The sequence below is a fragment of the Coregonus lavaretus genome, assembly GCF_964263955.1.
Source record: "Coregonus lavaretus genome assembly, chromosome: 40".
NCBI lineage: Eukaryota > Metazoa > Chordata > Actinopteri > Salmoniformes > Salmonidae > Coregonus > Coregonus lavaretus.
Window position 1 is genome coordinate 2,841,745 of NC_140027.1, and position 14,762 is coordinate 2,856,506.

Sequence of the window (14,762 nt, forward strand, 5' to 3'; positions counted from 1 at the left end):
GTCCTCTTTTCTTTCCTGTAGTCCACAATCATCTCCTTTGTCTTGGTCACGTTGAGGGAGAGGTTGTTATCCTGGCACCACACGGCCAGGTCTCTGACCTCCTCCCTATAGGCTGTCTCATCGTTGTCTGTGATCAGGCCTAACACTGTTGTGTCGTCGGCAAACTTAATGATGGTGTTGGAGTCGTGCCTGGCCATGCAGTCATGGGTGAACAGGGAGTACAGGAGGGGACTGAGCATGCACCCCTGAGGGGCCCCCGTGTTGAGGATCAGCGTGGCAGATGTGTTGTTACCTACCCTTACCACCTGGGGGCGTCCCGTCAGGAAGTCCAGGATCCAGTTGCAGAGGGAGGTGTTTAGTCCCAGGATCCTTAGCTTAGTGATGAGCTTTGAGGGCACTATGGTGTTGAACGCTGAGCTGTAGTCAATGAATAGCATTCTCACGTAGGTGTTCCTCTTGTCCCGGTGGGAAAGGGCAGTGTGGAGTGCAATAGAGATTGCATCTTCTGGTTAAGCCCGCTAGCTTCCCTCCCCCTCTATTAGGAAAAGTTCCTTCTGAATAAACACAACTCTGGAATATGCAACTGGTAAAATGCATGTTGAGGTATTTGATGAAGATGAATTGCTGCAGGGAGAGTTTGTGCTTCGTGGTTTTAACCTCACAACTCATTTCCAAAGAGATGCTGTGTTTAATGGAAAATGTCCTCTGTCCACATTTTGATGGGAAAGGAACCCAATGCTTCCATGGTGATTTGTGTAAGGACTGGGACCAGAGATAAATAATAGTTTGTTGTAATCGGGCTACTTAGCAGACTATTCTGTACTATACTAGTATACTATACTATCTCTGACTATGGTTTAGTTCTGTCTCTGGCTGTAGTTGTGTTGATTCTGCCATCTACTCAAGGTATTGGTCTCGGTTTTCACTATCAGCTATTTACATATCCTGTGTTTTTTGTCCACATTTTGACAGAAAGGAAGGTCAAATTTGAGTTAGCTGACCAGCAGCACTGTACCCGTCTGGGTCATCTTCCAACCTTCCCGGGTACGCAACTCTGCTAACAGGACAAAACCAAGAGACTCAATATCACCTTTCTAATGGTGCACCTTCTGCACTGTGTTGTAGGATTTGCAGAATCCCTAGATGTAATATTTTCTCACTCACTCACTCACTCAATAGCTCCAATGAACCATTATTCCCCAGCACGTCTCAGGCCATCCTCGTCTGTATTTAATCTTTAATTGTGTTAGCGAAGGAAAAAATTGCTTAGGGGATTTGACAGCTTGAAAGAGACATCTTGTTCATTTGCCTCATCATTATCAGCGGAATAGCTTCTTGGTTGAAAATACTTAATAGACAAAACAATATTATTACTAGATAGTCTGGAGTTTTCTGTGCATCATAATGTTTTTATTTCATTATATATATTTTTTTACATTGGATCCAAAATAGTGTTGATGACAAGCTATTATCCAACTATGTTGTCATGGTTTTGCCCCTCACTTTCATAATGTAATAACGTGTAAGCCTATTCTAATTTGTGTACCCTTGTACTTAGATCTTGCAAAACGTTGTACTAATGTAGTTTGTCTGAAGAAAGCACGGCCATTATGAACGAGTCTGACTCAAACCTATTGAGACTCTTTAACACGTCCTCATAAACACTTACTGTAGACGCCTCACACACTTTCAGACTACTATAGTTTCTTACTACACGCTTAGAAAAAAGGGTTCCGAAAGGGTTCTTCGGCTGTCCCCATAGGAGAACCCTTTTGGGTTCCAGATTAAACCCTTTTTGGTTCCAGGTAGAACCATTTTGGGTTCCAGGTAGAACCCTCTGTGGAAAGTGTTCTACATGGAACCCAAAATGGTTCTACTTGGAACCAAAAGGGTTCTACCTGGAAGCAAAAAGGGCTCTTCAAAGGGTTTTCCTATGGGACAGCCAAATAACTATTTTAGGGTCTAGATTTTTTTGTTGTTGCTAAGAGTGTAACACTCAGATGCATCACACACACTACTGCTGCTATTCCTAAAGTAGGTGAGTGCTCTTCTGAAGAGAGTGTGTCTAGTGGCTCGATGAGATTGCCCTGCCTTTGCTGAGACTAGGAAAGTGTACCACACACATCTTCTTCACAGGAAGCATAATGGACTTTCTTACCTTTTTTAAGAACACGGTGACACATTTAGGATGTGAAGAGGAGAGATATAAATAGCAGTTAAGCCTTTTTCTTTTGCTGTTGACACAGAAGTGTGTCAAATAATGGATTACTTCACAGATGTTGATTAAACAAAGCTGACAGATATTCTCCAGGGTTATGTTGTCAGTCTTGGTTGTACTTATGTCTTATTGATACACATTTTGATAGAATATTCACAACATAATATATTGATATTGTATGTGTGTATGTGACCTCGCTCTAAATGTGTCTTAAATTAGTTTGACGTAATTAGTGATTTTCTTTAGACCGGCACAAACTTCAGGGCGGAACTTTCAACCCAAAACGGAAATTGATGTCGACTTCAAAATCACCTCCGACGCTTAGCTCTGGTCCCCAGGTGACAATGAATTCATTTTCAATCTCACTACCTCACGCGGCGCATCTAAACTGTCTATTACCATCCAGGTCGGAAACAGATACTAAAGTGATGCTTAGGGGCAGAGCAACTCAAATAGCTCCTTCATCCTATTCACACATTGCTCTATTTCTTTACAGTCGACTGTACTGTTCTCACTGAAAGCACTCAGTATAGGCTTATCTATACTATCTAGTGTATCATGGGGTTACATAATACTTTGGCCCCATGGCCAGTCAGTATAGGCTTACCTATACTATCTAGTGTATCATGGGGTTACATAATACTTTGGCCCCATGGCCAGTCAGTATAGGCTTATCTATACTATCTAGTGTATCATGGGGTTACATGATACTTTGGCCCCATGGCCAGTCAGTATAGGCTTATCTATACTATCTAGTGTATCATGGGGTTACATAATACTTTGGCCCCATGGCCAGTCAGTATAGGCTTATCTATACTATCTAGTTTATTATCGGGTTACGCACTACTTTGGCCCCATGGCCCAAAAGCTCTCAAAGGGTTCTCTACTAGGATTCAACTCAATGAGTTAAATAGCAATTGAATCAGCCTCAGTCGTAACCCAATAAAAGCTTGGATATGTCACTGTGACCCCTTTGTTTGCTGGGGCTATTTAACTTTTTTACTCTGCATAGCAACTAATTGAAGGCCTCTCTCATATGCTATTCACAGAAAGTGTAATATCCAGAATGGAAGCATGTAGCTTCATACAACACTCCAAACAAGACAACAATAATCATCTTATCGAGCCAGTACATTAAATGTCCTGAAAGTCATCACACAACACACATTTCCCCATGTCCCAAATAATATATGCCTCAAAACATTTGATTGAAATGTCTATTTGATCATTTTCATTGGCTGAGAGTATCAATGAATAACCAGTATGGAAGCATATAGCTCAATGAGCTCCATAATCCAGTGGATCCTTCTCCTTCAGCTTTGCAGGAAGTGATTAGTGTGGTTATGTTGACTAACAATGTATTTTAAAGGCACTCCAAAACATAACAAACCTGAGTCTAGAAGCTCTTGTGGAAAATATCTGTGTGCTGCTCTTTGATTACATCAAACAGGCACTGTTCAGGTAATTACATAGTATCTACCTGCAGTCCCCTAGCACCATGATTCACAGTGATTCACTCTCTCCTTCGTTTGATTTCGCTGTGCGCTGAACAGAACTCAAAACACCAACTACCAAAGCACCTCAATAAATTATAGTTGTGGGTGAATGCAGCCTCGAAATCCCTAGTTTGAAAGCGACTGTGCAGCACCATTTTCCCTACATTTTCCAACACATGGTCCAGCCCCCTAGCAATTCGAGTTCCAGCCAATGAGCTTCAGCCCTTCGCCATTTGAGTGACAGCTATCAAGATGCACACACAGCAGATTTGCGGGAACCACTTTTGGCTCGTGAGCACCACTTTCAAAACTGCAGGCTAAAAGTACCGGAGAATGTCTTTAAATCAGCCTGTTGAAAGATGTCCTGATAAAAAAAAATGTTTGTTGTTGTTGTGTCATTTAGACTGACACACTACTGTCATGCCACGCTCAGTCACATAAGTGTCTGGAGAACAAACGCACGGCTGTGTGTGTGTGTGTGTGTGTGCGCGGAAAACGTTGCTTCAAATACACATTCGTTCCCCGGGAGTGAAATTAATCGATTTTATGATTTCTGGGAATGATTCTGTAAAAAAGCCGGAAGATGATGACTTGGCTGTGGTAAAAAGGAAATATATCCCATAGGCTGAAGATACGTTATGCCAAATGCCATTTTTTCCTCTGTCAAAGCTATCAATTTATATACAGTGGGGGAAAAAAAGTATTTAGTCAGCCACCAATTGTGCAAGTTCTCCCACTTAAAAAGATGAGAGGCCTGTAATTTTCATCATAGGTACACGTCAACTATGACAGACAAAATGAGATTTTTTTTCTCCAGAAAATCACATTGTAGGATTTTTTATGAATTTATTTGCAAATTATGGTGGAAAATAAGTATTTGGTCACCTACAAACAAGCAAGATTTCTGGCTCTCACAGACCTGTAACTTCTTCTTTAAGAGAATCCTCTGTCCTCCACTCGTTACCTGTATTAATGGTACCTGTTTGAACTTGTTATCAGTATAAAAGACACCTGTCCACAACCTCAAACAGTCACACTCCAAACTCCACTATGGCCAAGACCAAAGAGCTGTCAAAGGACACCAGAAACACAATTGTAGACCTGCACCAGGCTGGGAAGACTGAATCTGCAATAGGTAAGCAGCTTGGTTTGAAGAAATCAACTGTGGGAGCAATTATTAGGAAATGGAAGACATACAAGACCACTGATAATCTCCCTCGATCTGGGGCTCCACGCAAGATCTCACCCCGTGGGGTCAAAATGATCACAAGAACAGTGAGCAAAAATCCCAGAACCACACGGGGGGACCTAGTGAATGACTTGCAGAGAGCTGGGACCAAAGTAACAAAGCCTACCATCAGTAACACACTACGCCGCCAGGGACTTAAATCCTGCAGTGCCAGACGTGTCCCCTTGTTTAAGCCAGTACATGTCCAGGCCCGTCTGAAGTTTGCTAGAGTGCATTTGGATGATCCAGAAGAGGATTGGGAGAATGTCAGATGAAACCAAAATATAACTTTTTGGTAAAAACTCAACTCGTCGTGTTTGGAGGACAAAGAATGCTGAGTTGCATCCAAAGAACACCATACCTACTGTGAAGCATGGGGGGTGGAAACATCATGCTTTGGGGCTGTTTTTCTGCAAAGGGACCAGGACGACTAATCCTTGTAAAGGAAAGAATGAATGGGGCCATGTATCGTGAGATTTTGAGTGAAAACCTCCTTCCATCAGCAAGGGCATTGAAGATGAAATGTGGCTGGGTCTTTCAGCATGACAATGATCCCAAACACACCGCCCGGGCAACGAAGGAGTGGCTTCGTAAGAAGCATTTCAAGGTCCTGGAGTGGCCTAGCCAGTCCCCAGATCTCAACCCCATAGAAAATCTTTGGAGGGAGTTGAAAGTCTGTGTTGCCCAGCGACAGCCCCAAAACATCACTGCTCTAGAGGAGATCTGCATGGAGGAATGGGCCAAAATACCAGCAACAGTGTGTGAAAACCTTGTGAAGACTTACAGAAAACGTTTGACCTGTGTTATTGCCAACAAAGGGTATATAACAAAGTATTGAGAAACTTTTGTTATTGACCAAATACTTATTTTCCACCATAATTTGCAAATAAATTCATAAAAAATCCTACAATGTGATTTTCTGGATTTTTTTTCTCTCATTTTGTCTGTCATAGTTGACGTGTACCTATGATGAAAATTACAGGCCTCTCTCATCTTTTTAAGTGGGAGAACTTGCACAATTGGTGGCTGACTAAATACTTTTTTCCCCCACTGTAGCAGCGGTTAGTGACTGATTTCAGTATTGATTTCAGGTCCGTCCGTGTTCTGCCACAGCCTTGTTCTCTTTCACAGAGAGACTCAAGGGTTCAGTTCAGGCCTGTGATTGGTGGGCTTGGCTGCTCTATTCTTTATGCCTGTAGAATCAATATGTTTATTTACCTGTCTATCTGAGTAATAACACAGTCTTTAGCTGTGATATATCTACTGTTGGAGAGAGGTTTGGTATTGTCAGGGGTCTAGACATTCCTTCAGTGGCTCATGTAAAACTCTATTTACTGTATCACAACTTACAATAACTCAAACCGCCTTCATTTTCCTTTGGTTCTCTTCTAACTGAATTACAAACTGTTAGCCTCTCGCTGTCTGTGGTTCAGTACTGTGGGCACTAGGGGTGTAACAGTACACATATTCGTACCGAACCATTCGGTACAGGGACCTCGGTTCGGTCCGCACTGTGAACCCGAATGAATGCATAACAAAATGTATACACTACTTTATTTTTACTATTTTCTACATTGTAGAATAATAGTGAAGACATCAAAACTATGAAATAACACATATGGAATCATGTAGTAACCAAAAAAGTGTTAAACAAATCAAGATATATTTTGTATTTAAGATTCTTCAAATAGCCACCCTTTGCCTTGATGACAGCTTTGCACACGCTTGGCATTCTCTCAACCAGCTTCACCTGGAATGCTTTTCCAACAGTCTTGAAGGAGTTTCCACATATGCTGAGCACTTCCACATATGCTTTTCCTTCAGTCTGCGGTCCGACTCATCCCAAACCATCTGAATTTGGTTGAGGTCGGAGGATTGTGGAGGCCAGGTTATCTGATGCAGCACTCCATCACTCTCCTTCTTGGTAAAATAGCCCTTACACAGCCTGGAGGTGTGTTGGGTCATTGTCCTGTTGAAAAACAAATGATAGTCGCACTAAGCCCAAACCAGATAGGATGGTGTATCGCTGCAGAATGCTGTGGTAGCCATGCTGGTTAAGGGTGCCTTGAATTCTAAATAAATCACAGACAGTGTCACCAGCAAAGCACCCCCACACCATAACACCTCCTCCTCCATGCTTTACGGTGGGAAATACACATGCGGAGATCATCCGTTCACCCACACCGCGTCTCACAAAGACACGGGGGTCGGAACCAAAAATCTCACATTTGGACACCAGACCAAAGGACACATTTCCACCGGTCTTATGTCCATTGCTCGTGTTTCTTGGCCCAAGCAGGTCTCTTCTTATTATTGGTGTCCTTTAGTAGTGGTTTCTTTGCAGCAGTTTGACCCTGAAGGCCTGCGTCATGCAGTCTCCTCTGAACAGTTGATGTTGAGATGTGTCTGTTACTTGAACTCTGTGAAGCATTAATTTGGGCTGCAATTTCTGAGGCTGGTAACTCTAATGAACTTATCCTCTGCAGCAGAGGTAATTCTGGGTCTTCCATTCCTGTGGCGGTCCTCATGAGAGCCAGTTTCATCATAGCGCTTGATGGTTTTTGCGACTGCACTTTAAGAAACTTTCAAAGTTCTTGAAATGTTCTGTATTGACTGACCTTCATGTCTTAAAGTAATGATGGACTGTCGTTTCTCTTTGCTTATTTGAGCTGTTCTTGCCATAATATGGACTTGGTCTTTTACCAAATAGGGCTATCTTCTGTATGCCCCCCCCCCCTACCTTGTCACAACACAACTGATTGGCTCAAACACATTAAGAAGGAAAGAAATTCCACAACTTTTAACAAGGCACACCTGTTAATTGAAATGCATTCCAGGTGACTACCTGATGAAACTGATTGAGAGAATGCCAAGAGTGTGCAAAGCTGTCATCAAGGCAAAGGGTGGCTATTTGAAGAATCTCAAAGGGTTACTACATGATTCAATATGTGTTATTTCATAGTTTTGATGTCTTCATTTTTATTCTACAAATAGTCAAAAGAAAGAAAAACCCTTGAATGAGTAGGTGTTCTAAAACATTTGACCGGTAGTGTATACAAAATAAAAACACTAGGCAGATAGGCTGTGCCTACGCTGAGTTGTATGTCTTTTGAGTAAATCTGAGCTGAAAAAACAAACACATTTCAGGCTATTCCATTAAAACAACTAGAGCCTATGCACATGTTGTAATAGAAATTCTAATTTTATTTGGCGCATTTAAAACTGTCCTTTTGTGAGGCGCAGCCGGGAACTAGTTATCTACGATGGCGAGTGGTGGGGTCAATTAACCAGGAGGATTCTCCATCATCGTTTAAATCGCCAGTTTAGGAACATTTTGGCTTCCCATTAGATTATAATGGCAATGGACAGAGAGATTATGTTGCCACTGCTCAACGAGAATAGCCTATGCAGCTGCCAACACCTCAAACATGTTGACACATTTACACACTGTATATATATTTTCTGTTTGTATTTTTGACTTTATGTTTCGTTTACCCCATATGTAACTCTGTGTTGTTTTTATCGCACTTGCTTTGCTTTATCTTGGCCAGGTCGCAGTTGTAAATGAGAACTTGTTCTCAACTGGCTTACCTGGTTAAATAAAGGTTAAATAAAAATAAAATTACACCGACATCACCCCAGTATTCCTACCAGCTGAGCAAGACGGAAACGCAAAAAAAACAACACAACTTCGTCTCCCTTCTGCATTCAAACAGCCATTTGCAGCTGATTCTGATCGGGGCAAAGAAATTACAAGAGCGATGGGTATGTTTATAGCTGCGGATATGCGCCCATTCTCAGTGGTTTTGAAGAGTAGGGGGTTTCAGTACTTTGTGAAAGTGCTCGAGCATCATTATAAACTTCGCCCTCTAACACCCGTTCTGTATAAGCAAGCTAAAGACGATGTTGTCAATTAATTGGCCAATGCACCATGTGTTGAGCTTACTACAGATGGAAGGACATCTAGAGCAGGGATACTCAACTACTATTTGAGAAGGTCCGGTCACACACATTTCCTAGGTGGCAAAGGTCCGGAGTGATAATGTATTTTATCGGTGTAGTAACAAACCCCCACCTCGCAACCCATGTGACCCCAAACTTTTCACACCCATCTTGTTGGCGGAGAGAACATTTTGCCATTTTAAAGCTAATTTCCCGCAATTCTACACATTTTGCATGGGTCAGAGATTTGTTTTTGCTGGTTTAAAACTCATTTCCTGCAATTCTACGCATTCTTCCATGTCTTATGTGTGTTTATATGATACCAGGGGTCGAAGCCCGACCAAGTAAAAATACGGACCTGTGGTCCGTATTGACCCCGTGCTGGGTCCGGATCCGGTCCACGCTCCGCCAGTTGAGTATGGAGGATCTAGAGCTACTTAACAGTGACAGCCCATCACATTACCCCAGAGTGGGAAATGAGAAGTACCGTGCTACAAACACGCCCCCTTTATGAGAGACACTCAAGTGCGCATATTTTTGTCTTTGTAAGAAAACATTATAGCATAGGCCTATAGAATGTCTGAGCCATGTTTACATATTGATTTCACACATATTGCACTTTCTTTTAGTGTTGTTATTGATGAGTAATCATGTTTTTTTTTTCATTTAAGAAAATACAAAATGTTGTTATTCCTGATTGTGCTCTAATCAGGCATTATATGACTCATGATCATATATGGAATCAGGAATATCAACACTTTGTATTTCTTAAGTAAACAAGAATGAACTACAGTAACGGTTGGCATTTCATTTTCCCGCTGTACTGAAACTGAGCCGAACCGTAACCCCAAAACCGCAATTGGTATTTCCGAACCGTGGATTTGGTGAGCCTTTAAAGCCCTAGTGGGCAGCCGGACCGACTTGTTTTGATTCAACCCAGATTTAGTATATTCACTTTAATGTGTTTACCTCCTGTAGCGCTCCTGTTCACATCTGCTGTGATACACATTTTACATTTTTTACATTTTAGTCATTTAGCAGACGCTCTTATCCAGAGCGACTTACATGAGCAATTAGGGTTAAGTGCCTTGCTTAAGGGCACATCAACAGATTTTTCACCTAGTCGGCTCGGGGATTAGAACCAGCGACCTTTCGGTTACTGGCACAACGCTCTTACCCACTAAGCTACCTGCCGCCACACCTTGTTACCCTGCTGGTGTTCAGCTCTAGCTTCAGTGTTGACGTTCTCTTTCACACACGTTCTCACACACACACAAAGTCATTCACGCTTTCTCTCTCTCTCTCTGTTCCAGGGCCCGATGGGTGGAGGGGAGGAGAGCCCTGTCTCCGGCCCAGCAGCAGCACACCAGCCTGGGACGCGGCACAGCTTCGTCCAGGACCACTTTCAGGCACAGTACAGGTAGGAGTCATAGATATTATCATACAGGTACTTTAGTAGTAACAGACGATAAGAGGTGAGAGTCTCACATTCAATTAGTACAGATCATGTAATAACGCATACTTAAGTTATGCAGCAATTCAAGAACGTTTCTCCCACATGAGACTTCATGGAGTACCCAAACACCTCATCCAAGGCTTCTGTAATGTCTGTGTGCATTGTTTTCTCTCCCCAGAATCTATAGCATGCCGTTAGATATAGTATAGGTATTCAGAACAGGTGAGCATGCACTTTCCCTCCTGTGGATAAGAACCTCTAGCCTGCTAAAGTAGGTCACATTGAGCTGTGAACACTTTCTGGGATTAATCTCTGTCTGAATCTTGTTTAGCTCTTTTCCTCCTGGTCTGCAGTACACACACACACACACACACACACACACACACACACACACAGCAGCAGCAGCAGGCTCCCTGCGTAGCCAGTCTAATAGAAATGTGATGACCCTCTGCTAGCCTTGTCATGATGTTCTTCATCTCCTTTCCTCCCCATCCATCTCTCTTCTTAGATCAATCTGTTGAAACGTTCCACTTGTTGATTTATGATACCAACCACTGATCTGTATACCACATGGATTGACTGAGCAGTTTAACGGATGATTAGACTTTGACACATCCATATTGTAGAGAGAATGAGATTAGACATTAAATGTACAGAAACTGCAGGGAGTTGATTGCAGCCACAGGCAGCGCTCCTCTCTATAACAAAGAAGGACTCCAGTTGTATCGGGCTTAGTATTGGACTTAACACCATGCTGGCAGATTAGCGTGAGTCAATCAGTATAGGGTTAACCCCAGACAGTTAGACTGTATTGATGATGACGCGGGGTTAACCACCCATTCAATCACGGGATTATGATTCCCACTCCCTCATCACAGGATTATGGATTATACACTTATACAAACCCACTGTATCCCTGCAGAGACTGATCTCTCCCGCTGTTTCCTCCAGGCTGCTAATTGGAAATTGCTCTCCGAATCCATTCTCCCTTATGGAAAAATATGTCTAAAATTGAATATCAGAATTTTGAGGCAGAATATCGGAATTCCGAGATGGAATATTGGAATTCCGGGTGTTCCCTTGAATGTGATGATGATCCCTCCTGCTATTCAAAGTGTCTTCTTTAACATCCAACCCCCTTGGCTCTTGGCTATGATGTGTTTGCCACAACAGCACATGGTTGTGTTTACGTGCTATTATCAGATTAGCCGTTAATTCATTAGCAGAAAGAGTAGCGACACTAGGGGAAAGCTGAGACGCCAAATGCATCCCTAAACAGCTTAGTAAAGAATGCTAATGCGATAGCTCCTCTCATCAACAATTTTGTCTCTGTCTCAAATGGCACCCTATTCCCTTCATAGTGCACTACCTAGACGAACAGTTTTGGCTGACAGTTGTGAAGTGTCTGGACTCACCATCCTTCCCCCTCAGGTGGATGGATATACAGATGTAGGATCTTAATTTGATCACTCTTTTGTTGCTGAGAATTTCCCTGCAAAGCAGGAAATGCAAACTTCTAGTGTATTTGAGTTTTTAAAAGGCTTCTGGAGTTTGTAATTTCAATTTAGAAATGTCAGACTTGGGTTGCCGTAACGAAAAATGTATCCACCCCTACAAAAATGTTCATTAATTATAATCCACATAATAATTCACATTTCCCTTTGTTGCAAGATTATTTTCCTGCTCTAGCAAACTGGCTCGAATAGTAGTACACTCTTAGAAAAAAGGGTTCCAAAAGGGTTCTTCGGCTGTCCCCGTAGGAGAACCGTTTTTTGTTCCACGTAGAACACATTCTGGAAGTGGTTCTACATGGAACTCAAAAAGGTTCTACCTGGAACCAAAAAGGGTTATTCGAAGGGTTTTCCTATGGGGACAGCTAAAAAAGAGTGTAGTGTGTGTTTAGTCAGGGGTTACAAAACAACACTTAAAGCACCAGTAATTAGTACTTTGATGGTCTGCTCCCTAAGTATATGTCTCAGTATTGAGTACATGTTTTTGTCACATTATTATGCAGTCTACTGTAAAGTGATTACAGAACTACTCCAAACTCTGTTGTTTCTCCCAAAACGCACCTTGTAATTTTCTGCCTGGCTCCACCTCAACAGCTTGAAGTGTCAGAGAGTAGCAGGGTTACACTGTAATTGCGATTCCGGAGTTCCGGACACAGACTCAGGCAGCAGGCTAACGGCTGTCTGGTTTGGCTGGAGGGAGGTGGGAGGGTGTTGGGGGAGGTACAGATGGAGAGGGCAGATGGCTGGAGGGCTTGTTACAGATGACCTTGCAGGTAGAGCCTGGGAGAGGTAGAGCCTGCCTGGCTGTTCCCCACCCCTGCCTGGTCTTGCATTACATGGGGCCGTCTGTAAAGTTCATTTTGTCTGTAAAGCTCCTGCACTGTGCCTGCCTACAACTGTACTTAGCAACTGTTCATGCAAGTGCATTTGAGTATGAATACAGATCAACACAAGTAATGTATCCTATCCACTGCACTCAAACTGTTGTGTTACATTGGGCTCCGTTCCAACATTCTAACTCAACGTTGCAGTATTGGCTGTGTTCCACCTTCCAGACTTCTGAAGTCACAAGACAGGTAGTGTAGTAGTGTGACTCAGACAATGGGTGTTTCTCAAAATGCATACTACCGTGCTCTGAGCACGCAAATTGGAGCACGGGAGGGTCGGAGTATGAGTCAAAATCAACGGAGCACGGAGGAATGGAGCACGGAGGGCACTTCTCGAATGTGTACTCCGTTTGTACATATTTTGAAGCATGCATCGATGCAAGCTTCAACGGAAAGTATGCAAAGAAATATGACGCAACCACGTAAAAAATGACTCAACAGTTCTTGAAATCAATGGTGGCCATTATTTGAGCTGAAGCGAGAGAAAATACACTCCGACTTCGGAATGAAATGTTGCTTATTCACATATAATATGTTGCCTGACTACAATATTTTATCTTGATATGTAAATAAATACATGCTGTGTAAATTTTTGCCGTGTTTACCTGCCTACGTACCATAGATCGGAAGCCCATAATAATTCAATAGGGATAACTGGCTAGCTATTACTGTTAGCTAGCTAGCCAGATAGCCATGAATAATTGTTAGCTAGCTACCCACGAAGAATTGACATCTACTTTGCATAATATTAGTTTTAGGTCATTTGTGCCCTTTATGCCATCTGGTTAGCAACATTATCACGATTCACATATAGCTAGCTGATATTTATGAAGTAAAACATTTGCTTTGTGTATATCTCGTTTAGTCTCTTGCCACTGTCCTGGCTGGAAGACGGTTCAGTGACTGGGTAGCTAAGTCCATAGTAAGTCAATAGGGCTAGCTAGCCAAGAAGAATTGGTAGCTACCCACCAAAAATGTATATCTACCTTGCATAACATTATTTTTAGGCCATTTATGCCTGTTTAACTAGCTGGCTAGCTTGATTATTACGATTCACATATCTAGCTGATAATTATGAAGTACAACATTTGCTTTGTGTATATCGTGTTTTGTCTGTTGTTGACATTGTCCTGGCTGGAAGAAGGTTCAGTGAATGGGGAGGTGCAGTGTGAGGGGAAGTGTGAGTGCTTCTCAAATATAATGTTTTATGCATTCTCCATACTCTCGTCCTCACAAGAACGTACTCAGGAGAACGTCGTCAGAGCATGAGAGTGTGGAGCATGGTAGTATGCATATCGAGAAACACCCATTGGCTCTGATGAGTTTGGGTTCTGTGACTCGTCCTCCACACTTCCTCCTTATGTTATTGTCCTTCTATAATTGTGGTTGCCATGGCACTCGTCTCTAATTGCAAGACTAAACAAAATAATAATCACTCTTAGATGGTTCCTCTCTCTCTCCCTCTCTCTCTCTCTCTCTCTCTCTGTCAATCTCACTATCTTTCTTTCAATCTTTCTCTGAATCAATCACCCATTCTCACTGTCTCACTCCTCTCTCTCTCTCGCTCTCTCTCTCTCTCTCTCTGTCTGCCAGTCTTTTTATATCTGTGAGACTCCTCGGGGGCATTCTGATCTGAATAAATGTTTGCGATTAGAGCGAAGGCTGTCTGGTGGTTTAGGCTGCAGAGACGGGAGAGGCGAGCGACAGTCACTTTGCGGCCTCAAATGAGTTTTCGTCTACACCCTCAGTCTGTCATGTTGAGTTTGGAGCATTGGTTTTCTTAGTGTCAAAGGCAGCATCCCAAATGGCACTCTCTTTCCTTTCAAGTAGACTACACAACTTCAATGGGCCCTGGTTAAACATTGTGCACTATAAAGGTAATAGCATGCCATTTGGGAGGCACCCAAAGGACTGAGGAAATAGATATTGTCTTTCTATTTGTACTCTCCCCTGTGTCTTCAGTTCAGCACAGCTGCCCAAGATGGTGGTGCAGATTTCTGAAGCCAAACCTTTTAAAGCAGATT

The 14,762-nt window shown here is 42.5% G+C and overlaps 1 protein-coding gene across 1 annotated transcript in view; it reads left to right on the forward strand.

The window, feature by feature from the left end:
• LOC311113503 (ubiquitin carboxyl-terminal hydrolase 43-like) overlaps positions 1 to 14,762 on the forward strand; it is a gene marked incomplete at its 3' end in the record, with an annotated part of 98,606 nt that overhangs the window by 41,417 nt on the left and 42,427 nt on the right. Inside the window, exon 3 of the mRNA XM_084156735.1 lies at positions 10,198 to 10,304. Within this exon, the coding sequence (XP_084012861.1) occupies positions 10,198 to 10,304 (107 nt within the window). The remainder of the gene's footprint in view (positions 1 to 10,197; positions 10,305 to 14,762) is intronic.